Source organism: Zalophus californianus, chromosome 5 (assembly GCF_009762305.2).
Source record: "Zalophus californianus isolate mZalCal1 chromosome 5, mZalCal1.pri.v2, whole genome shotgun sequence".
Classification (NCBI taxonomy): domain Eukaryota; kingdom Metazoa; phylum Chordata; class Mammalia; order Carnivora; family Otariidae; genus Zalophus; species Zalophus californianus.
In genome coordinates, this window is record NC_045599.1 from 94,212,486 (window position 1) to 94,237,397 (window position 24,912).

The 24,912-nt window shown below is 43.7% G+C and overlaps 1 protein-coding gene across 4 annotated transcripts in view; it reads right to left on the minus strand.

The window, feature by feature from the left end:
* Positions 1-8,916: 8,916 nt before the first annotated feature.
* The window catches only part of KCNIP1 (potassium voltage-gated channel interacting protein 1), a 205,466-nt gene continuing 189,470 nt past the window's right edge, over positions 8,917-24,912 (minus strand). For 3 of the 4 annotated variants that reach the window (XM_027606969.1, XM_027606967.1, XM_027606966.2), the window contains 7 exons: positions 22,620-22,744; positions 21,754-21,823; positions 20,194-20,264; positions 19,388-19,495; positions 13,985-14,089; positions 13,026-13,088; positions 8,917-9,794 (listed from right to left, as the gene is read on the minus strand). In XM_027606969.1, coding sequence (XP_027462770.1) covers positions 9,747-9,794; positions 13,026-13,088; positions 13,985-14,089; positions 19,388-19,495; positions 20,194-20,264; positions 21,754-21,823; positions 22,620-22,744 — 590 coding nt within the window. In that variant the 3' untranslated portion in view covers positions 8,917-9,746. Of the gene's footprint in view, positions 9,795-13,025; positions 13,089-13,984; positions 14,090-18,536; positions 18,741-19,387; positions 19,496-20,193; positions 20,265-21,753; positions 21,824-22,619; positions 22,745-24,912 lie in introns of those variants that run through there. The other variant, XM_027606970.1, reaches the window with a different exon arrangement.

Below are 24,912 nucleotides of genomic sequence, written 5' to 3' on the forward strand. Positions count from 1 at the left end.
GGCCTCCCAGGCTCAGGTCTGGGCGGGCGGGCGCTTCGGGGTCCCACGTGCCGCCTGCGTCCCCATCCCTTAGCTCCGACCCATCACAACGTCCTTTGCATCGTCCTCCAGGTCTCTCACCTTGTCCCACTCCGTCGTTAGCTCCTGGGTTCGCTCACCCGCCCGCTCACTCTATTCAGGTCCTCCCCCTCCCTCCCGGAGCTGTTCCTCCTCGGGCCTCTGGAGGCACCCTCCCCGCTCCGTCCGTTCCGGCCTGCACTTCATCTTCCCTCAGCGGTTCTTCCTTAGCCTGGCATCCAAGGCCGTCCACCCTGGGTCCTCGGGCCTGGGGCCTGCCGTTGTCCTGCAAACATACCGTCGACACCCCTCCCCGACTTGGGGTCCTCTCCTGTCCTGCCTGTCGGTCTCTCCAGGTCCCACCTCTGAATGAATGCCTTCCAGGACTGCTAAATCCTCAGGGTGCCCACAGCAGAGCACAGGAATCTTCAGAGTCAGAAGTGGCCAGGTCAGAAGTGCGTATGGAGTGATTCTGGGTTGTGAAGATGAAATGACATGACTTATACTAGGCATTCAGAATGGTGTCTAGCTAATTATAAGCATATAAATGTCACTAAATTTATTATTATAAATTCTGTATCATTAATTATTAATGACCTTGGTCATGTGATTTCACCTCATTGACCTCTTCCCAGCAGGAAAATGGGGATATTATTTATATTCTTATCCCAGATGATTGTTACAAGACTAAATGAGGTGCTGCACAGAGGGTGCTAGGTAGAGATGTAGCAGGTGATTGAAGAGAGGTGGTCCTCTCCCTTCACACCACGCCCTAGATGCTCAATAGATAGTCCCCGTTCATAGTTCCTTCTTCGCGATCCCAAATGATTTAATTGTGGAATGCTCTGGAGGCTGAATTTCTTCCCAGGGCACTTTAGTCTTTTCTCTTACAGTCTTCAACTGATTGGATGAGGCTCACCACACAGTGGAAAATTATCTGCTTTACTCAAAGGCTTCTGAGTTCAATGTTAATCACATCTACCAAATACCTTTACAACAACGACCAGAATGGAACTTGACCATGGTATCATGGCCTAGCTAAGTTAACACATAAAGTTAGTCATCACAGTGGGCTAATATTTATCACATAAGGACTTCTCTCCTTAATAGAATCCATGAGAGTCTATCTTTCTCCATCTCTCCCCAAGCATGTACCTATTCTGTGTTGGCATTAACAGTGAGGGGCTTTGGCCTCTTAGACTGCACAGGGCATTGGGGGCTAGGAGATAGAAGGATTGGATAGTCTCCGTTCACAATCCCCTGCCACAAAATCCTTGCCCCTCATCAGGCATTCTAGTTTGGATAAGGGGCCTTGACTGGGCTTTGGGAGGAGAGCAGGAGAGAATGGGACTGGATTTGGCAGCTTCCCTGGTGGGAATGGGAGTGATGTGATGTAGCTGGAGGAACTTGGCCGGGAAGGAACTGGCCAGAAGAAACACCAGGGAAGGTAGGATGATGAGACTTATTAATGCAAAGTATTTCTTATGGAAGTCGGGGGTCCCAGATTGGTAGATAGGCCATGAAAGGTGTTGGTGGTGTGCTCTGGGATCCCAGATAAAATTTTTTTAACAATTTTAAGTTGACATGAAGTCAACTACACATATTTAAAGTGTATAATATATCTGACACATGTATACACTCATGAAACCATCACACAATCAAGATAATAAACACAACCATCACTCTCAAACGTCTCCTCTTGCCCCCTCGGTAATTTCTCTCACAGCTTCTGTCTGCACTGATCCTCCCCAACCCCAGACAACCACTGATCTCCTTCCTGTCACTATGGTTTGCATTTTCTAGAACTTTATATTAATGGAAACATCCAGTGTATACCTTTTTTTTTTTTTTTTTGGTCTAGCTTCTTTCATCAGCATAATTATTTTGGGATTCATTCATGTTTTTATGTACGTCAAGAATTCATTTTTCTCTACTGCTGAGTTGTATTCCAGTGTAGGGATATACCACAGTTTGTTTATCCATTTCCTTGTTGAAGGACAGTTGGCATTAGCCTGATATATTACCAGGGGAAAGTGTGGTAATAGAATTTAGTGCAGAGGTTGCAAATTCTGGAATGCTCTGTGCCACCCCTGTGCCAAATGCATCTGCTACACTTGTTTGGTTGGGTCTGTCTGCTGTCATGGAACTAGTTGCCAGACTACAAAAGTTGGGGGATTTCACATGCAAGTCCAGATTTTTAACTTTACTGGAAGAATTTTTAGGTCTAATAACTGGGCCCACATTCCAGCAACATGACAGCAATCCCTAGAGCTGTGACATAATTGCCTCCTTTACCCTGGGAATGTATTCTCTGGGTTGCCACTGATTTCTTTAATCGCCTGGCTCCATATACTCATTGAACCTGGCAGTTTCTGGCTTAGCAATTAAGCTCAGCAGTCAGAAAGTCCTGGGTTCAAATTGCTCTGTCACTTACTAGCTATTGGATCGTGGCCAAATTACTTAAACTCTCTGAGCTCCAATTTCCTCATTAGTAAATGGGATTAGTAACAGAAACAACCTCAGGGGAGTGAGAATTGAATACATATGAACTATTTAGCATGCAATAAGTGCTCAGTAAATGATATTTAATATTCTCGTCATATTATGGTCGCAGAGTAGATGGCAGAACAGTACAGTGGATATGGCACTAGACTAGATTTCTGGTCCAAGCTCTGCTACCAACCAGCAATGTAGCTGTGGGCCTTGGTTGCCCCATCTATTATATGAAGTAGTGGGAGATCAGTTAGCATGTGTCAAGTTGCAAGTGGCGGAAAGTTCAATTCCATCTGCCTTAAATAATAAAAAATTAATTTATTGCTGTATGCAACACAAACCACTTGTGGTACATGCAGCTTCAGGAGAAGCTTGATCCAGCAGTTCAATGAAATCATGGAGTCCATTTGTTTCATCTCTCTGCCTTGACTTCTGTGGTATGATGTTCATCTATAGATTGGCTTCCCTGCAGGTTACAAAATGATTGCCTGTATGTCCCAGGGCTACGTGCTTATTCATTTGTGTCCAGCGGGGAAGAGTGACTTTGTTTCATTGTTTTCAGTAATGACTCTAAAATTCATGCTGTTTGCATTGGCTCAGGCCTTAAGCTACCCCTGAACCAGTCACTGTGGCCAGAGGCATGGGAAAAAATGACTGGCTTAGTATAGGTCAAGTGTTCCATTCTAGAACTGAGAGTGCAGTCAGCTCCCCCAGAGTCTCATGGGTCCTCAAAAGTCCACTCAGTGGGACTGGCTGACCCTAGGGTTTTCCCCTGATCTTCAAGATCTGAATTTTTTGGTCTCCAGGCAGTCCCTGGACCGGAGCACAGAGCTTGTGGAGGTCTGAGACTTAGATTGGGCTTTATTTTGATGTGGAGGGACATGCTGATTTCAGCTCCTCTAGGAAACCCATATGGGCATCTTTGCACATGTCCTTGGCATTATTCCCCATAGAGGAAGAGTAATTTGGCTTGAATTCATGGACTTGTTTTCATTGCTTTTTACTAATAGATTTCATGGCAGCTGCTTTCCAACACCTTCTGGTGTTTATGTATCATTAGAGCTCGTTTTAGGAATAGGTGGAGAATGGTCTTCATGCTCTCTAAGAAATGGAGCTGGGCAGAGATTTTGGAGCTTGGCATGCTTTTAAGCCCATTTCCAGCTGTGTGGGCAGGTCCCTTCATGTCTTGGGGCAACATTTCTTCATCTGAAAAACAGGTGCCTAGAATTCCTACTTCACAGAGTTGTGAGATTCAAGTAGGATCCCATCCACAGACAACCTGGCACCCAACAGTGGTCCGCAGTCCCATCTCCACTTCCTCCTGGGAACCTCTCCAAGGGGACTTTCTGGCCTCTGCGCAGAGGATTTACTTAGAGATGTGATGTTAGAGAACCACAGGATGGGTGGTAGTGGGATTCTGTATTTAGACATTATTTCTATATTGGAACAAGGGATAGACTCTTGAATTCCTGAGCTAGAACTGATAGTAAGCTTAGGCCCAGATTTTCTGTAAATGCCTGGTGATCCTTCCCACCCCTGGCCCACCTGAGATCATGTCAAGATCAGCTCAGAGGAGCCATCCCTCCCTACCCTGTCTAGAGTAGCCTCCCCGGCCACCCCAGTCACTCTCTACCATGTCACACTTGTATTCTCTTCATGTCACTTTACTGAAAACATTTCATCTATGATCTGTTTACTCCCACTAGATATAAGGTTTGTAAGAACATGACATATCTGTCCTATTCAACGTTTTAGGTTAGGTTCCTCCAGAAGCCAACACTGGGACAAGGATGTGGGATCCAGTGGCTGATCTGGGAGGAGATCCCAGAAGCAATGGTAGGGGAGTACAGGAAATGAGAGGGGGAAGGGAAGAAGGTCGATAAGGGGTACACTGTTGAGCACATTACTGCTGTGGCTATTGGGGCTCAATTCTGCTGGAGAAGTCTGGGAGATGGTAGAGAAGGCACCCCAAAGTTCTTCCTATGGAAAGGAGATGGGTCTGGGGGTATTTATACACCAGCTCTCGTCGGCCATTGCTTAAGGGCTGCTCCAGGGAGGTGTTAACTACCTGATTCTTCTGGCCTGCCCTGCTCACAGGCAGAGTGCAGCCTTCCCAGCCAGCATCTATCTGTGACAGAGTTCCAGACAAAAGTCACAGGCATTTCCAGGCGGCACAGTTGTGTCCAGCTGTGTGGTAACGGTGAGTGTTGAGGCCTTCTGGGTAAGACAGCCTACTGATGAATCCCCATCAGCAGGCACAATTACTGGGAAACAGTGACAATGTGTTGGATGATTCAGGAGGAGCAGGATCCCTCCAGGACTGGTTGGAGGTGGGTGTCCTAAAATGGAGAGCCTTGTTTTTCCAGTATCCCAAGTGCTGAGAGATGCACGGATTCACAAAGCACAGGCCTCTCTTTGTTTCTGTGCTCCGTTGAAAACTGCAGTGTTTATCCCTTGTTCCTTTATTAAAAGCTTTTTGTTTGCTTTGATATCACTCTTTTAATTAAGTTTTAAATTTTAGTTCCAATATGGTTAACATACAGTGTTATTTTAGTTTCAGGTGTACAATATAGTGATTCAGCAGTTCTGCACATCACCCGGGTGCTCATCACAAGTGCACTCTTTAATTCCCATCACCCGATTCACCCATCCCCCCACTGCCCTCCTCTCTGGTGACCAGCAGTTTGTTCTCTAGAGCTAAGCGTCTGTTTTTTGGTTTGTCTCTTTTTATCTTTTTTCATTTGTTTTGTTTCTTAAATCCCACGTGTGAGTGAAATCACATGGTATTTTTCTTTTTCCACTGACATCTTTCACTTAATATGATACCCTCTAGCTCCATCCGTGTTGTTGCAAATGGCCAGATTTCACCCTTTTTGATCACTGAGTAATATTCCATTGTATATATACACCACATCTTTATTCATTCATCAATCGGTAGTCATTTGGGCTGCTTCCATAATTTGGCTGTTGTAAATAATGCTGCTATCAACATAGGCGTGCAGGTATCCTTTTGAATTAGTATTTTCATATTCTTTGGGTAAATACCCAGTAGTGTGATTACTGGATTATAAGTTAGTTCTATTTTTAACTTTTTGAGGAACCTCCATACTGTTTTCCAGAGTCGCTGCGCCAGTTTGCATTCCCACCAACAGTGCACAAGGGTTCCCCTTTCTCCACATTCTTGCTGTCACACTGTTTCTTGTGTTTTTGATTTTAGCCATTCTGACAGGTATGAGGTGATATTGCATTGTAGTTTTGATTTGCATTTCCTTGATGATGTTATGCATCTTTTCATGTGTCTGTTGGCCATCTGCATGTCTTCTTTGGAGAAATGTCTATTCATGTCTTTTGGATTGGATTATTTGATTTTTGGGTGTTGAATTGTTCCTTTATTAAAAGCTTTGATGAATGGTAACCCATACTCTTGCAATTGCTGCAACAGGTTGCTCCCTACCCTCACCCTGAGGACAACCAACTTTCTTTCTGTTGATTATTCATCTCGGGACCAATTTTGAATCTTCCTTTCATCTTGATTTCTCTCTGAATATCTCCAGATGCTGATTTTCCTCTTGGCATTGGGTGTTCAGGACTGAATTGGGTTTCTTGTGGTCTGGCCAGCACAGGAAGAAGGGTACCTACCGGCCCTTCCACTTTTCTACAGCAGGGGCTCTTAGCCCTGGGGGTACACTGGAATCACCTGGAGAGCTTTTAAAGCATAGTGGGCCCCACCTGTAGAGGTTCTTATTCAGTTAATCTGGGATAAGGCCCCGGCCTCTGGCACTTTAAAAATTTCCCCTTCTCTAAGGGGAACCCTCCTACACTGTTGGTGGGAATGTGAGAGCTGGTGCAGCCACTCTGGAAAACAGTACAGAGGTTCCTCAAAAAGTTGAAAATAGAGCTACCCTACAACCCAGCAATTGCACTACTAGGTGTTTACCCCAAAGATACAAATGTAGTGATCCGAAGGGGCACACGCACCCCCAATGTTTATAGCAGCAATGTCCACAATAGCTAGACTATGGAAAGAGCCTAGATGTCCATCAACAGATGAATGGGTAAAGAAGATGTGGTGTGTATATATATATATGTATATATATATATATATATAATGGAATATTATGCAGCCATCAAAAATGAAATCTTGCCATTTGCAATGACATGGATGGAACTAGAGGGTATTATGCTAAGTGAAATAAGTCAATCAGAGAAAGACATGTATTATATGATCTCACTGATATGAGGAATTTGAGAAACAAGACAGAGGATCATAGGGGAAGGGAAGGAAAATGAAACAAGATGAAACCAGAGAGGAAGACAAACCATAAGAGACTCTTAATCTCAGGAAACAAACTGAGGGTTGCTGGAGTGGAGGGGGTGGGAGGGATGGAGTGGCTGGGTGATGGACATTGGGGAGGGTATGTGCTATGGTGAGCGCTGTGAATTGTGTAAGACTGATGAATTACAGACTTGTACCCCTGAAACAAATAGTACCTTATGTGTTAATAAAAAAAACCAATTACAATACATGTAAGTCAAATCATGTTATACCCTTCCAACTAATACAGTGCTGTCATTTAAATAAAATTGGGGGAAAACACACATACACACATACACACAAATTTCCCCTTCTCTGTTCCCCAAGTGATTATGATATGCGGCCAGAGTAAAGATACACTGGCCTAGACCTTATATAGGCGTCTAACACAGGCATCTGAAAAGGTCAGAGGTATTCCTAACTTCAGGTCCAGCTTGATCCAGCCGCTCAGTGATCTAATCAAGGTTTCAATTTCTGGTGTGTTTTGTTTTGTTTACACATCTCTGCCTTGCCTTCTGTGATTCTGGTTTATCTGCTCTTTGGTTATCAGATAATCCCTCAGAATTCCTGAATCACTACCAACATGTCCTAGGACTGCATACTATCTCATTCATGTCCAGTAGGAGAGAGACCATCTTTATCCTCTTGTTCTCAGCACAAATCTTGTGATTCACGCTGTTTCGACTGGCTTCGGTATCAAGCCAATCCGTAAATCAATCATTATGGTTAGGAAGATGGCTCAGATCATGTGCTCCATTCTTAGCACTGGGTGTGGTCAGTTCCCCACCTTAGCTCTGGATGCACATTACAATCACCTGAGCAGATTCTAAAGAATCCTGATGCCTAGGCCTCACTCACAGAGATTCTACTTCAATTGGTCTGGGGTGGGGCTTGGGCACTGGCATTTTTTAAAGTGCCCCAGGTGATTGTGATGTTCAGCCAAGGTGGAGAACCATGGCTTAGACATTGTATAGCCTCATGATACAGGTTCAGACCACCCACATGGGAAGGTTCACAAGTACAGATCCTCTGCTTGGGCCTAAGTGTATGTATGCCTTGCTAGGGGCTGGCCACATGTCTAGTAGCCCTAGATGACCACAGGGCAGCACTCAGGAGGCCCAGAGAAACAGCTGCATCCTCTACAATTTCCAACCATGAGAAATTGTAGCCAGTGGCAAGCAGACTGGGAGTATTTCGTGCGCGTGTGACATGTGGTGGCCTGCTCTCGCTCTTGGTCCATGGGCACTTATGGCTTTCTGCTTCAGTGCATCTGTTTCCTCATCTGCCATTTGGATTCAAATACCCATGCCTCTTTGAACTGACTACAGATGCATGAGATTTGTGTGTGTACCTTCAGTTCCTTGGGGAGAGACAGAATCCCTTGGCAGGAAGGCTCTATGATGGAGTGGGAAGCGTTTAATCTCTATGGAGCTGTGCTACCCTAGGTAGGTGCCCTTACCCCTTCAGGTCCAAACCAGGAAAATGAGGACTCTATCTCCCAGAATGCCCTACAGCAACATGAAATGAGATAATGTATGTAAGCCACTAGTGCATTATCTGGCGCGTAATAGGTGTTCAGTAAATTGCTTTCCTTCCAAGAACGCCATGGTTAGCTCTTCATCTTTTTTAATGTGATGTTAAATGGGGACTCTAAGACATAGTGTCCAACAGAAGTAATAATTTGTTGCTTTTGGTTGAAGCCACTTGGTCAACCCCTGGACTCCAAGCCCCTCGGCAGGAGCTTCTGGCCACCTCTTCATCTCTGTATCCCCAACCATATCACATGACGCTCCAGCCTTTCTACCGCTGAGGGTCTTGAGAGTGGCAATCTTGTTGGAAGGAAGGTGTTGTGAGGGGTCTCACCTTAAAGACATATTTGCTTTTAGTCACAGTATTTGCATTTAAATGGGATGCTTGCTTGGGGGTAGTGGAGGATGATGACTGATTGGCACTGGGTCTGGCACCAAGTAAGTACTAATAACTGGATGCCAGCTGAATGGATGAGCCTTCCCTTTTCACAGCTTACCTCTCCTGGCCAATTAAGTCATGGAGGAAATGAAGATTAAGAGTGTAAGAAATAGTTCTGTTTATTGATTAGAACATGGTATAAAATTACAATTTGCAGGCATTCTGGGCTTTCTGGGAGGGGCATGCAGTGCTAGGCTCTAGCAGGAGATGGAGTGAGGGCATGGACCACTGGGCATTGGCTCTTTCCCTGTGCACATCAAGGGATTTGCACTACCAGCACAGATGCCAGTGTGAGAAAGAATTATTGGTTCTTGCCTCTGGAAACAAAGGATTTGGGCAGTTTGGGTCACCAGACAATGCCATGCTTAAGAATTCAGTTCTATCCTACATATGTTAGGTGCTGGCTCTCCCAATCTAGTCATACGGATTCATATTGTTCTGTATAATGCTCATTCTTCCCACCAAAAGAAGGGAAACAGGCACATTGGTTTGGGAGGCCATCAGAGGATGGTGTGCATTTGGCTCAGGTCATCTTGCTTCCAATACATCAAGGTCTGCTGGACTTGGAGGCAGTGGGCTGGGTCACGCAAGCAGAAAAGTGTGCACTACTGTTTAAGCTCAAGCAGAGGGACCTTCCATAGGGCAGCAGCATGAAGAGATGAGCATGCTTCCAAAACAAACCCAATTTCATCTTCTCTCTCTCAAGAGACGGAGAAGGAAGAGTTTGCAATCAGAGACTGAGCCATGTAATGCTGGGTTCCATAGAAAGTGTCCAGCGGAGAATTCTTCCAAAATGTAAAAGGTGTTTCTGTCCCAAGAGTCGGTGTGCAAAATCAGAACAAGGGCAGATCAAGGTGTTAAGAGGTGGTTGTTCAGTACAATGTCTCTGAGAGCTGGCTGGCTATGTCCATAGTTACATGACATTTTGGAATAGCTGGAGGGACCTCATGATGTTGTCATCCTGGGCGGGGAGGAGGCAGAAAAGAGAGGATGATTAGAACTCTCGGAGGCTCCTCCCTGAGAAGCTCTGTAATGGTGAGCACGTCTCTTGTGTGGGTTTCCCATGCAGAAAGAATGCTGCAAGGGCACTAGAAATAGGAAAAAGCAGTGGGGGCCCAGAGAGTGAGCAATTCAAGGCAAGAAGCACCTTCTCTGGCCTTAGGAAATTTTTGTTGTTGTTTTTTAAGATTTTATTTATTTATTCATGAGAGAGAGAGAGAGGAAGAGGCCGAGGGAGAAGCAGACTCCCCACGGAGCAGGGAGTCCAATGTGGGACTCAGTCCCAGGACCCTGGGATCATGACCTGAGCCGAAGGCAGACGCTTAACCAACTTAGCCACCCGGATACCCTGGCCTTAATAAATTTATAACAAATAAAGTATCCAGTGAAACAGTGAATATTACCTTTTTTAAGAAGCTCTGGGCAACTGCATTTTATCAAATGATTTTGACATCTACTGAGATGACTGCATTTTTATAAATTCTATTATGTTATTAATTATATTGGTTGATTCTTGAATGTTAAACCAAACTGGCATTTCTGTAATAAACCTTTCTGTTCTTCTTCTTTTTTTTTTTTACATATTACTGGATTTGATTTTTTACTCCTATATCCAGAAGGCATATATTAGCTTGAACATTTTATTTTGTAATGGCTTGCCATGATTTCATATTAGGGTTATGATAGCCTCATAAATCAAGTTGAGAAGTTTTTCCTCTTTCTCTATTCTCTGAGTTTGTGTGAGATTAATATCGCTTATTCCTTCGAAAGAGTTTGGAAGAATTTATGGGGTAAGACATCTGTGTCTGTCATTTTCTTTGTGGGAAAATTTTAAATTACAGATTCAATTTCTTTAACATACATAGGACTATTCAGATTTTCTATTTCTTTTTGTGTTAGTTTTGATAAATTATATTTGCAAGGAATTTGTGGATTTCATATGTTGTCAAATTTTTCAAATAACGAACTATTATCTTTATAATCTGTAAATCCTGCAGCGTTGTTACCCTTTCCACTCCTGATACTGATAGTTTGAGTTTTCTCTCTCTTTCTCTTTTGTTTAAATCAGTCTTGCTAAGCATTTATCAATTTTATTAATTTTTGCAAAGAGGCAAATTTTGGTTTTATTGGTTTTTTTATTGCATGTCTCCATTATATGTTCTCTATTTTACTTTTTTCTAGTGTACATTCTCTAAGAAATAAGTATTGAATATAGAAAATCCTCAAATGCTTAGCTATTAAGCAACATACTGTTAAGTTCATGGGTCAGAGAAGAAAATATCTTGAATTAAAATATGATGAAAATATGACATATTAAAATATGTGGGGTCTAAAACAGTACTTAAAGGAAATTTTATCCCTTTATGTGAACATACTGGAAAAGAATGGTTGAAAAGAATGACCTAAATCTTCATCTCGAAAAGCTAGAAAAAAAGCCCCTAAAATTAAATTAAAATAAAATAGAAGGAAAAAGATAATTTAGAACACAAATGATAAAACAGAAAGCGGACCTATAACAGAAAAAAAAAATCAACAAAGACAAAAGTTGATTCTAGGTGTTTGAAATCTTTTAAAAGTTGCTAGAACTTTTAAAGTAAGTCTATGGGTTCTGGAGTCAGGCTGCCTAGATTCAAATCTGCATCTGTCATTTACTAGCTGGGTGGCCTTAGGCCAATTATTTAATCCCTCTGTGCCTCAGTTTCTTTATATGTAAAATAGCGTCGTTCACAGTATCTGCCTATGGGTGGGTTGTGAGCAAAAAGTAAGTGAATTAATGAACAGCTATAGAGGTTGCTAATGTGAGAAACTAAACGAATTTAAAAACTTCACTCACCTCTGAAGCAAAGTCAAAAAAGCACACCTAAGTAGGGCATAGAATTTAAAATTAGAATGATGGCGTTCAGGTTCCATCTTTGATCTCTGTCACCTACTGTGCCTTAGCCATATCTCTTAACTTTGCAATGTCTCAGTTTTCTCTTCTTTAAAATGGGCATGATCAATTCTGCCAGTCACCCAGTTCATGATGATTAACATGTTGAAATATTTCTAGCCTTGTTGGTAAATAACTGCTCACCTGAGCCTCCCAGCCAGCATCTTTCCCTCTGTCTCTCTGGTAACTGGTCCAGGACCCCCGGAACACCCAAAGATCCGTCAGCTAACAGACTGGCAAGCTTAGAATGGTCCCTTTAGGGCATGCTCCATGGCATTAGTCAAGGTCAGTTAAGAGTGGTCAATTCTCAGTCCACTCTCATTATTGAATATTTTGAATATCACCTTGGATAAAACGCCACCATCTCTCAGGGCTGTTGTGAGGTGTATGCATATACCTGAAACTTGGTAGGTGCTCAGTATGTGTTGGTGACTTCTCCCCTGCTTTTGTGCACCTGCAGTTCTTACTGGGTGAGCTCAGAGTGACTGCGCACTTTTCTGAAATAAGGTGGGGATGGAAATGCATTTTTCTAAAGTAGATAAAAGAAACTATTTCCAGTTCATTTTCTGGCAGAGACTCTGGGCTAGTTTATCTTTTCAGTGAGTGACAATGCGGTCCGAGGACCTGCAGCACCAGCTTGACCTGGGAGAGCGTTAGAATAGTAGCGCCTCAAACTCCCCTCCAGACCTATTGAATTAGAATCTACATTTTAACCAGATCTTCAAGGAGGTTGGTTTGCCCATTAAAGTTTTAGAAGCCTTGATCCCTAGGCCATTTGTGTTAAAACAAAGATTTCTACAGCACCCTCCCCCACCCCCATCTAGTGTTCATTTTCAGAATCATCTGGGCAATTCTTGGGTATACTATGGGTTGAGAATTACAGTTTTAGGTTTTTTTCCCAGCTACTCCCTAGTAGTCTGAGGAGTGGGTCATTGAGCCAGAAGCAGGTTAAAAAATGAGTGTTGCCCATTTGGGAAGTCTTTGGTTTCACAGAGACCCCCTCTGGGCTTTCACATCCCCCGCCCCCCCCCCCCCCCCAATCCTTCTCAGGCTGTCTGGCTCAGACGGTGTTTAGCCAAGACCAACCATAGGCCAGTTGGAGGAGTGGAGATTGTTGGAATTCTGAGTTGCTACTGGTGGGGTTGGCGGTGGTGTCTCTGACCTGAGGCCACAGGTTTCTCATTCTTGCCCTCCTGCAGGTCCCCAGCCCCCAGATTTCCTTTCCCAGATCTAGAGGTTTTATGCTCCGAGGTCTCTCCTTACCTCCTGACAGGATTCAAGAAATTCGTCTAAAGTCACGATGCCATCTTTATTTTTGTCCATTTTCTGGAAGACACAACAGGAAGCACTTTAATGAACCCGGTAATCTGCATTCCAAAACTTGCTCTTTGTTAACCACCTTTGCCCCGAAAATCAAGGTGGTCTTTCACTGGCCAGACAACCCCACCCAGGCCCTGGTTATAGCCCTTTGACCCCCATGAGCTTCCTTAAAATGGAAAGACTTGCTCCAGACTCTCATTACCTCATCACCAGATTATTCTGCTGACACCCTAACATGTGTTCCCCAGACTCTCTCCCAGCCTGTCCATCTGGCAGAGAGAACGCTGCACATGAGAGGTTCGACTTCTTCTCTGTCACTTTCTGTGTGACCTTGAGTGAGTCTTTAAGCCTCTCTGAGCCTCTGCTTTTCCCATCTGCAAAGTGAGAGGATTAGACTAGAATGAGCTTGGACATTCTTCAAAACTCTACCACTAGCTTACCTTTTTACTAAAACACCGTTCTGGTCATGCCACTCTTCCACTCATGGAGTAACTGTAGTCATCCAAGCAAGGCTAAACCTCTTCAATGAAAGATCTCAATCCAGCCCACCCTTGTTTCCAACTTTATTTCCCGTTACTCCCCAGACATAAAGCCTTAACACCTACATAAACGTGCTTAATGACATCTTCTCTGGCTACTATGCTCCACCAAGAATTTTTATGGAACTTAGAGGCTATACTGTAGCATTTATACTTCGTAATATACTTCCCTATTCTATTCTGTAGTATATACTTGCCTGCTTAATGAGATCATCTATTACTTGAGGTCAACACATCTTGTAATTCTTTTCTGTTTTCTACAATGCTTAGAACAGAGTTGGACACACACCACTTGTTCAGATGCTTGTGGGTTGACTGGTCTACGTTGGGCTTAAAGCTCATGCACAGTGTGTGTGCACTTACCTGGAAGAAGACATCCACATGCTGCCTTGGAGTGTCTTCTTTGAGCACGGGATATGTATATTTCCCCATCATGTCATAGATGGCTTTGACGATGTCCATCATCTCCTGGAGAGATGATATGGAAGCACAGTGTGGGAACCATGAGGTTTTTAGGTGACAGTTTGGGGCTCCTTGTTACACTTGTGAATGAAGGTGATCAAAGGGACTCTCTTCAGCTGATGAGAGGGAGTTAGAAAGCAAGCAAAGGGGCTATATTCTGGGAACCTCCTCCTAGAGAGAGGGTGGTGGGAAATTCTCTTTGCCTTCAGAGGCTCTTGGGTAGGTTACCTTTTCTTGAGCATTATCCTCAGTGAGGGGTTATGTGTGGAATTGGGGTGAACGTGTGTGTACTGATGAACTCACACCCCATTTTTGGAAGACCCTCTCCCCAGTCCACAATTCCTTTGAATGGTTGTGTCCAGGTGGCTATGTTTGTACTGGGTGACCTATCCCTGTGACCACACCTATTTGGAACAAAGGTGGACATCTGACTAAAGCTGAGCTACTCTATTTTTCTGTGATGAGGCACAGAAATGTAATCAGGAGTGATAGAACTCTGGAGCTCAAAGGTCAAGTGGAGTTAGGGCCAGAGTAGGTGCCACAGGCGAGCCATTTCCAGGATTTAACTGAGGTTGAGTGAGAGCAGACACCAAAACCTTCTACAGAAGAGTAGAACTTCTGTGAAGAGTAAAATGGAGCAAATACACAGAAGGTAGAAGAGATGAGAAAGACGCAGGGAGAAAGAGAGAGCGAGAGCAGAGGAGAGGAGAGGAGAGAAGAGTAGAGGGAGAAAGGAGATGGGGCTGACGGGGGACAAGAAATGTTCTCATGAGCACATGCATGGGCACCTGCGCGTGCGCGCACACCCACCCACACACACTCAAACACACACAATCTCTCTCACACACTCTCACACACAATCTTTCTCTCTCACACATACACACACACAATCCCTCTCACACACATATATATACTCACACACATACACACTCTCTCACACACACAGTCTCACACACATGCTCTTTCTTTCACACACACATACTCTCTCACACACATACTCTTACACACACTCACACACAAACACATACACACACTCTCATATACACACTCACACACATACTCTCTCACACACACATATACACAATCACACACACTCAGAGGCTTTCTGAGAAAAACAAATGAAGAAGACAGACAGTTACAAAGACTGGGAGAAGCCCCAGATGGGCAGTGTCTCAGAATGGTTACCCTATAAACTAAAACCTCCTCTGTGCCTCCCCACCCCTATGTTGCTAGCAACTTGAATGTGTCATTTCTGCAGAAGAGAGTGTGGCTTGTCTTGATCTCAGCAATGCTGGAGGAGGGAGAGGGAAGAGAGAGGAAAGAAGAGGTGAGGGGAGAGAGAGAGAGAGAGACTGGAGACTAACAACCTTCTAGCTTCAGTGGGGATTACACATGTTCCATCGGACTAGCTATACCTTTAGAGGAAACCTCTCAATTTAGGCTAGTTTATGTTGATGACCTTTTATCTTTATAACCAAAAGACCACTTTCTACAAAGTCATTCTTGTTTTATGGGGCCTGATAGATGGTACAAATCCTATCATGTTTTCTTTCTAATCTCTCAGTGCTTCTCCATACAGAGTAAGTGATCATTAAGTACTTGCTAAAAGAGTTAAGTTGTTCTTATTATTAGTGTAGCTCTGTTTCCTCAAGACTGTGAGCTCATGAGGACATATGCTTGATCCTTCATTGCTAAGGTCTCTGCATGGGCTAGGAACCCAGTAACTGTTGAGTGGCTCTGTGATGTTCTGATCACACTGGCCATAGCAAACTATTCCATGGCCCCTCCTTGGGATGCAGGAAAGAGGGCGTAGGAGGACAGCCTTGTCTTTGAGATCTTTGAAATAGTGTCTGTGGAGACCCAGGGGATGGCTTCTCTCCTGGGTTCCTTGTCTGCTGCTCCTCATTCCATGTGCTTATTTTATTGTTTTTATTCATTTTTAACCTATTTTAAATAATATTAGACTTACACAAAAGTTGCAAGAATAGAACAGAGCATTCATGTATACCTTTGACCCAGTTTCTCCTAACTTGCCAAAGCACAGCACAGTGATCAAACCCAGGGAATTAACAATGCTGCCAATGCTATGCAGGGCTATTAACAAAACTATGGAGCTTATTCACATTTCATTAGATTTTTCCCTAGTGTCTTTTTTATGGTTAAGGATCCCTCATCCATCTAGTTGTGTGTCCCCTTAGTGTCCTCTAACCTGTGACCGTTTCTCACCCTTCGTCTTTCAAGACCAAGACACTTCTGATATAGTGCTGGTAAGTTATTTTATGTCTCTGTTTAGGTTAGTCCCTGGTTTTCTTATGATAAGATTGAAGTTATACATTTTTGATGAGAATACTATAGAAGTGATGTTATAGCCTTCTTGGTACATCATGTCAAAGAGGTACGTGGAGTGGATATATCTTATTAATGGCAATGCAAACCTTGATGACTTGATCAAGGTGGTGCCTGCCTGTCAAGTTCCTCCACTGATTTTAGTATCTTTCAGTGGGTCTTGCCTGCAAAAATTATTATTGTGGTGCTTGCCTAATGCTGACTTTGTATTTCCTTTATTCCTTCTTTATTTATTAATTGGAATTCTTCTTTAAGGAAGAGTTGTCCCTTATCCCCCATTTATCTATGAATTCAATTATTTATTTGAATACATATTATTTATTTGAACATATGTTATTTGAATGTATACAGTCTGTAATTATGTATATATAATTTAGTAGGGACTCGTGGATATTTTCTTTATTTTATAGCTTAAAATCTAATACTGTTATTTTTAATTTTGTTGTTCAAATTGTTCCATTTTTGTGATTGGGAACTCCTTCAGACTGACTGCTGTAGCTTTTTGACATGTCCCATCCTTTTCTTTTTTTTCTTTCTTAAGCACTTCAATATTTTCCAGCACTACAAGGTAATCCAGGCTGATCTTGTATTTTCTTGTTCCCAGTCCTGGAATCACCCACTTTTCCAAGGAGACTGATTCCTTTAGTTGGAGGATGGTGTTCAGAAACCAAGGTCTGGGTGCAAGACATCCTCATTGCTAGAGGGCGTCATTGTCTTAGGCCCTCCCAACAAACAGAACTAGGAGATACACGTCTCTATCCATGTGTTTATTTATTTTTTTATTTTTAAAAGATTTTATTTATTTATTTGACAGAGAGAGAGACAGCGAGAGAGGGAACACAAGCAGGGGGAGTGGGAGAGGGAGAAGCAGGCTTCCCGCGGAGCAGGGAGCCCGATGTGGGACTCGATCCCAGGACCCCGGGATCATGAGCTGAGCCGAAGGCAGACGCTTAACAACTGAGCCACCCAGGCGCCCCTCCCTGTGTTTATTTTAAAAATGTCTTCATAAGTCCTTCACATCCACATTATCGTAGGTTCTTTCCTGAGTACTTTTATTAAGAGAAAGGACTTAAAAACCAATTTTGATTGCTCTCTCAGGATTTTCATTGCCTATAATTTGGATGAGATTATCTCCAAATGATTGCCAGGAGAAGTTCCAGCTGTCTTTTCTAGGAAGCTGCTTATTCATACTTTCTTTTTCTTTTAGGAGGTACTTTATTAATTCTGCCATCTAGAGAGGTCTGATGGGTATTAATGGCGACAATTTTGTCTAGTCTGCAAGTAAGAAATAGGGAGCAGGAGTTAGTGAGGTTATTCAGTGATGGAATTATGACTGCACCAAGGTTGAAAACTGTCTTGTAAATCCCATTTTAGGGTCCTTTCTTTAAATATTTTGTGAAGTAGTATTTGAATATTTTGTAGTATCATATATTTGAGTAGGTATAGAAGCATTAAATTATTTGCAAAATTGAGATAATATTATACATACTATTTATAAAGTGATTTTTTTATTTTTTTTAAAGATTTTATTTATGTATTTGAGAGAGAGAGAACAAGCATGAGTGCTGGGGAGGAGCAGAGGGAGAGGGAGAAGGAGACTCCCTGCTGAGCAGGGAGCCTAATGCGGGACTCAATCCCAGGACCCCAGGATCATGACCTGAGCCAAAAGCAGATGCTTAACCGACTGAGCCACCCAGGTGCCCCTATAAGGTGATTTTTTAAATGTAATGTGTCAGATGAATTTTTACATCTTCTTACTTTTGTATGACTTTAAATGGCCACCTGTTATTCCATTACATGAATTTACTGGAATTCATTGAACATATCTGTTACTAGTGGATATTAGGGTTTTTACACTCAAGGGAGTCATCCACCACTTTATTTATTTATTTATGTATTTATTTAATTTTATTTTTTAAAGATTTTATTTATTGATTTGACGGAGAGAAACAGTGAGAGAGGGAACACAAGCAGGGGGAGTGGGAGAGGGAGAAGCAGGCTTCCCGCGGAGCAGGGAGTCCGATGCGGGGCTCGATCCCAGGACCCTGGAATTATGACCTGAGCCGAAGGCAGACGCTTAACGACTGAGCCACCCAGGTGCCCCCATCCACCACTTTATTTTCAGCACCTAGAACACCTTATAAGCCCTCAAATATACATTGAGCAAATACTTGACTGAATGAATGAGGCATGAACATTAGAGAGCTCAGTTGGGTTGAGGTGAAAATTGGAGATGACATTTGTAGCTCTAGACACTGCGCCCAGCATGTAGAAACTCGGGGAGTGGAATGTTACAGGGTCCAAGCTGCAACTGAGAGACCAAGATACAGTAGATATCAAAGTGAGTTTTGAGATAGACCTGTGGGTATTTCATTGTCTAGACACCACATGTAACTCCGAGGATCTAAAAGTGTCAAGCAGTGAAGAGTCAGAAATTGTTTGTGATGTGTTTAGAGATAGCTGCACCTGCCATCATCCCCTTCTATGGTTTTATTAGTAGGCAAAATAGATTGTGGCCAATATGATCCTTTTATAGTCCCCTCTTCCTCAAAAATCTCCCTTCTCTCTTCTAGACAGTGTTTTCAACTCTATCATTCCAACTTTTAGTTTTAACTTGTGGCTGTCAACCTGCTAAATGTGAGTCCCCTGGGAAGAATAAGTCTACACTAAAAGCATTGACAGCCCTCTGGAATGTGCATTGAATATAAGGGACCCAGTGACAATGAATGAATCTGCTTAATCCTTTCTTGAGTGCTTGGGAACAGGGCAGGGTGGAGCAATGGGGGAGGTCAAAGGTGACCTTCTTCCTTTTGCCAGGAATCAGCTCTGTTAGCCCCAAAACAGATCCCTCTTCATTCAGACAATTTCCTCCTCGTGATTGTGACTGGGGCTGTTTTCTGTTTATAATTAGATGCCTTCACTGTAGCGCTTTCATGCCCCTCGCCTCAGCTCACTTACCTCTTTGTTTATGTATCCATCTTTATTGATGTCATACAAATTAAATGTCCACCTTAGCTTCTCATGGACGGTTCCTCTCAGTAAAATCGACAGAGCAGTTACAAAGTCCTGACAAGTGGAAGAGGCATAAATGACATTAACCAAGCCATGGAGTGGGCTGCAGCTCTGTCTTCGGGTCAGACTCTATGACTACTTGTACAGAATGGTATCTCCCATGTCCTCTGTCCCCTGAAGGATATGGCCTACCTCAGTGAAAGCAGACCCCCTTCCACTCCCTACCCTGCCCATTCCAGGGGACAGAGTCTCTTTGAGGAAGAATGTGTGTGCTGACATCTCCAGACTCTTCTGGTAGTGCCTTATCCCACAGCTCCAATTACCCTAAGACTGGCTACAATCTACTACCTGAGTTCACATCCCTCTGTTACCACTTCCTAGGTCTTTGACCTTGGGAAGACAACTCCATCTCTCTCTGCCTTACTGTCCTCTTCTGCAAACTGGTAATAAATCATAGAACTGGAACTTGTAGGGTTACTGTGGGGACTAATGAGTTAATCCATGCAAGGCACTAGTGTAGAGTCTGTCACATGGCTAGCTCCATGCATGTGAGCTATTCAGCTGTTATCTGTAGTCCCTCGAGGCCCTGAGCTCCTGGAGGGGAGGGGCAGCTGCTGCATCCTTCCCTATCTTAGGAAATGCTTGTTAAGTGGACAAAGGACTGAAGTGTCTGATGATCCAACTGTCCCTTCAATAGGCCACAGCTTAGAGGAGGAGGTGGTGGGGGCCCCGGGACTCAGAGACAAGCGTACCTCGAACTTCACAGAGCCTGTCTGGGTGGTGTCGAAGGCGTGAAAGAGGTAATGAGCATACATGCTGGCATCTGCAAGGCACAGAAGGAAAGACAGGTGAAGGGAGCTGGGATTCACAGAGGGGAGCGAGAACGCTTGGAAACAATAAGAAGTAGAAGACGGTGCTGCTGGGGTGATGGGAAGGTGGAAACGGGGCTTGGGCAAACCCACTGGAAACTGGGACCCAGGTGGCTGTCTTGGGGTTGAGGTGGGAAGTTCTTACAGCAAAGATAGGCCTTTGCCCCTCCATCTAGTCTTCCCGGGAGAAAGACCCTCCTGCCTGCCTGCGTGGGTAATTCTTGGTGGGTGGGTAACATGGCGACTGTGTACAGAACATGCTCTCCCAAGTGGTAGTGCAATGCCATGGAGTGAGCACTCACCAGGCAGCAGACAGACCTGGGCTTGGTTAGCAGCTCTGTCCCTATTTAGCTGTGTGACCATAGGCATCTAGCATAACATCTCTGAGCTCCTTTCTCCCATCTCTTCCAAAGGGATGTAGCAAGACCTATCTCTCGGAATTTTTGAAAAAGTATGTTAAATTTTTCACATAGTCACATCATCAAAACTATCACCAGGCCTGCCACATGATCAAAATTCAAAAAAATGTGGCTCAGTAGAACTCGCCAACAGTGATTCTGGGGCCTGTGTAGGGTGAAGCCATACCCGCCCCCTGCAACTTGGGTAGGGACCCTTTACTGGGTCCCCACACCTAGGAAGGCCCCCTCTGCTGCCGAAGAGGCCCAGGAGAAACAGAGCCTAAGAAGTGTTCGGGACACTTGGATCTCCAATTTGTCAGGACCCAGGATCAGGAAGGGGTCCTGCGGGAGATAACTCTTGGGGGCAGGAAAGGAAGCGGCATGTGACACATGGAAGCAATGGGAAAAGCCACAGATGACCTAGGCCCATGGAGCCAGAGCAGCTTCCTTCAGGAGTCAGGCGTGGCAACACAGTGGCCGTGGGCCTCGAGAGCTCATTAACCTGGACTCAGATGCACTACTTTATGTTCCCTCCATCTTCTTAGATTCATTTATTTCTACAGTCTCTGGTATTTATTAAAGTTCTCTTTCAAAATTCCACCTTGCCTCAGCTATTGTGAGGGAAAGAATGGAGAGCGTGGGGCACAATGGTGGGACCAACAGGGCAAAGCTTTTCATCAGACGTTTGTGGGATGGAATCCTGCTCTGCCACTTACTAGCTGTGTGACCTTGAGTGAATTGCTTAACTTCTCTGAGACATAGTTGTCCCATTGGGCATATAGTACAATGCCTGCTGTCTAGAGCTGTTATGAGACTTTGTGATATTGCTTTGTTAATCTCTCCTCTCCCGGAAATGATCCATTTCAGAGCTCTTTTCTGCTAAAGCTTTAACTAATTCCATATCTTGTAATAAGGGAGGGAAATCTTACCCTGAGTTGTCCTTGACCTTAAGGAGGAGGCAGATAACAAGAAGCATGAACTTGGAGGAAGAAAGGCTGCTCACCAGAGAGGGAGCTGGGAAGGATCTTTTCAATATCAGACTCACCTCCATGAGGGAAAAACTGAGCGTAGATCTGTTTGAATGTTTCTTCATTGACCACACCACTGGGGCACTCCTGCATGAAGGGGAGACAGTAAGTGGAAGGGATGGGGGCCCGCCCCAGAAGGAGAAGACTGGGTCCAGCCTTGGGGTTTTATTTTTCCCTATCATCCCTGACGAGCAGGGACTGGACAACCACCTGCACAATTCTGTGTCTCCAAGTGAGTAGCCGGGACATAGCCCCACCTTAGGACTGAAGCTGCTTTACAAAATGATGAGAATGGGCACCGTGAGGTGGAAAAAGCTTGGGATTTGGGCTTAGGAAGACCTGGATTTGGATCCTGGCTCAGCCTCTTCTAGGCTTTGTGGCTTTGAGTGAATTAGGCTCTGATCCTCAATGTCCTTACCTGTAAAATGGGGCTAACAATACCTTCCCGAGAAGGCTATCATGAGGTTTAATATAGGAAATGATGTTGCAAATTAATACATTGGCATTCAGGCTTACACATCAGTCTCCATGAGCTCAGTTAGCACAGAGCTAAATCCCATCAGGACGGACAATATTGACAGGGTGAATGGGTTACGCTAAGACTAGAAGCTGGGCCAAGGTGAATTCTCCACTGTTGTGCCTGCCATCCCGTGAAGTTCCTGGGCTACTGGCCAGTTTCCCATCTATGGAGGTTGTCTCATCCTTGCCTGGAGTCTTTCCTTCTAGCCAGGTGATCTTGCTCTCATGCCCCCTTTAGAGAATTGGCCTTTCTTTTACAACTACATATATGGAAGAGCTCCCTGATGGGCCCCGTTGGCATTTGGAAGACTTAGCTTCAGGTGGGAAATTCTGCCTGGGCCTTCAGATGCCCTGTGGGCCTTACATTTTTGAAGCCTCGATAAAGCACTTGCAGCTCCCTCTTGGTGAAGTTGGTCTGGGCCTCAAGCTGCTCCAGTCCCTCGGGCCGATGGCAAACCATGGTCATTTCCAACTCATCTTCAATCTTATCTGGAACCAGAGGAGATGGCGTTGGAAGGGCTGACCTCAGTGGCCACTCATCAGACCACAGTCTTGGCTGTCAAAAGAGTGGTGTTGTGACCTGGTACACAGGGTCGTGGGCTGGGGTCACAGTGCAGATGACCTTTCTCCCTTGGGCCTCCCCTCGCCCCCTGCCCAGTCACTTCTGTCTCACACTCGGTCCAGCCTTTGGGCCAGCTGTGTCAGACCACACAGGGAGGGAGCTTCAGGCTGGAGAGAAACACATTCCAAGTGGAGATGAGGGTAGATGGGCTCAAAGTAAGTCTATATGAATACATTTCCCTTTCTTTCAAAATAACTTCTTTGCATATTATAATTTGCAACCATGAACCATGGTTCATGGGCATATAGTACAGTGCCTGCTGTCTAGAGCTGTTATGAGACTTTGTGATATTGCTTTGTTAATCTCTCCTCTCCCGGAAATGATCCATTTCAGAGCTCTTTTCTGCTAAAGCTTTAACTAATTCCATATCTTGTAATAAGGGAGGGAAGGGCTGAACCATGGGAACATTTTAGAGACACAGGTAAGTGAGTGGAATGGTTAACAGCTTCCAAACAAGGAAGGGAAACAAATCCATTAAAAAGGTAGAGCAAAGTCTTACCATTTGGTACAATTAGATGAAGTCTAACACGATTTAGCAAAGAGTTCCAACTATGGCATGTGAAATATTAAGAATACGAGTGCATTTTACAGTGTTGTTTTGTAATATCTATTAGATGTTCTTAAATAATAAGAAGATGACTTAAATGGGAACTACTTGATATAAATCAAAGCTTCTGAAAGCATTTGAAGAGCTCAGAAAACAGTTGTCTGAAGTAGCAGTTTGTTCCTCCAATAAGTATGACAATATAATGTAATTTTGTACTAGTTATTGAGAAAGTGTCAGTCTATTAAAGCAAGAAATCTGCCCATCGCCTACTGAAGGATCACAAAATCCAAATAAGTGGAAGTATCAACGTTTGACCATCCCAGAAGGATAAATGAGTGTTTTCCTTTGGGTCCTGCCAGACGCTTTCTATAAATTTACTCCAATCAAGAATCAATTGTCGGCTAACCTTCTCTGCCCGTTGTTGTCATGCAGACATTACCAAATCCATATATTGAGCAACTGTAAATCTGGGCTGGCAAGAATAGTGATGAAATGGACATGGTGTTGGGAACGCGCACACTCCACATCGCATCCCATGACCATGGAGAGTGGGGACAGGCTGCGTTTCTGTCTGAGAGAATAAGATGAGCAGGTGCTTAACACTGAGCACATTTCTCCAGTCAGTGCCAAGCTCTTGCTATCAGATTTGCCCCCCAGTTGTCACTTCTTCTTTTGAGACTGTGATCTCAATACAAAAGGAATTCATCAAAGTGAGTTTGTATCTTGGACATCTTCCTAAGGAAATGGACATTTGGGTAAGGTTCCAAGGGAGAGGCAGAAGAACTTCTACTACTCATTCCCACTGGTCATCTTTCTTATGTGCTGGGCAGCAGGTATCACCTTATCCTCTGGGGAGTAGGGCAGATTATTCAATATAAATAAGATACTCTGATTATACAACATAGCTACAAGTGACCGATTTCTTTGTAATTCTTACAGAGCCTTTAATTATTGTTATGTTTGTAGCTAACAAGTTAAGTAGCAATTACCTAAACACTGCAGCATTTCTATGTAAATCAAAGGACCATCCCCCCCCAAACAACTCCCCCCCACATAAGACTAATTCAGAATACTCACATATATTTTTAGCTCATTTAAAAATAGAAATAAAATTGTTGGTTTAAATTTCCCAGTATTAGATTTAATAGCAATTTTATTTTGAAAAATACAGATATTTAAAACTCGGGAAAGAGGTGAACTATTAAAATGTAAACCAGGAAGACAGAAATGATGTATTTTTGCAGGTGTCTGGTATATCTTTCCCAGTTTAACTTATGCAGAAGCTTGAAAGACTTCTTTTGCAATATTGGCTCATTTCTATTAATCTTCTTGTGACCAAATTCTTCACAAGATCAGGGAAGTCTCTTTGAGGAAGTTTAAGAGAATCTTTCTGATTCATAAGCTGTACTTACCATCTCTATTATAAATACACTAAGTAGTTACTGAAATATCCAATATTAGGCCCACTTCATTAAGGGAGAAATCGAC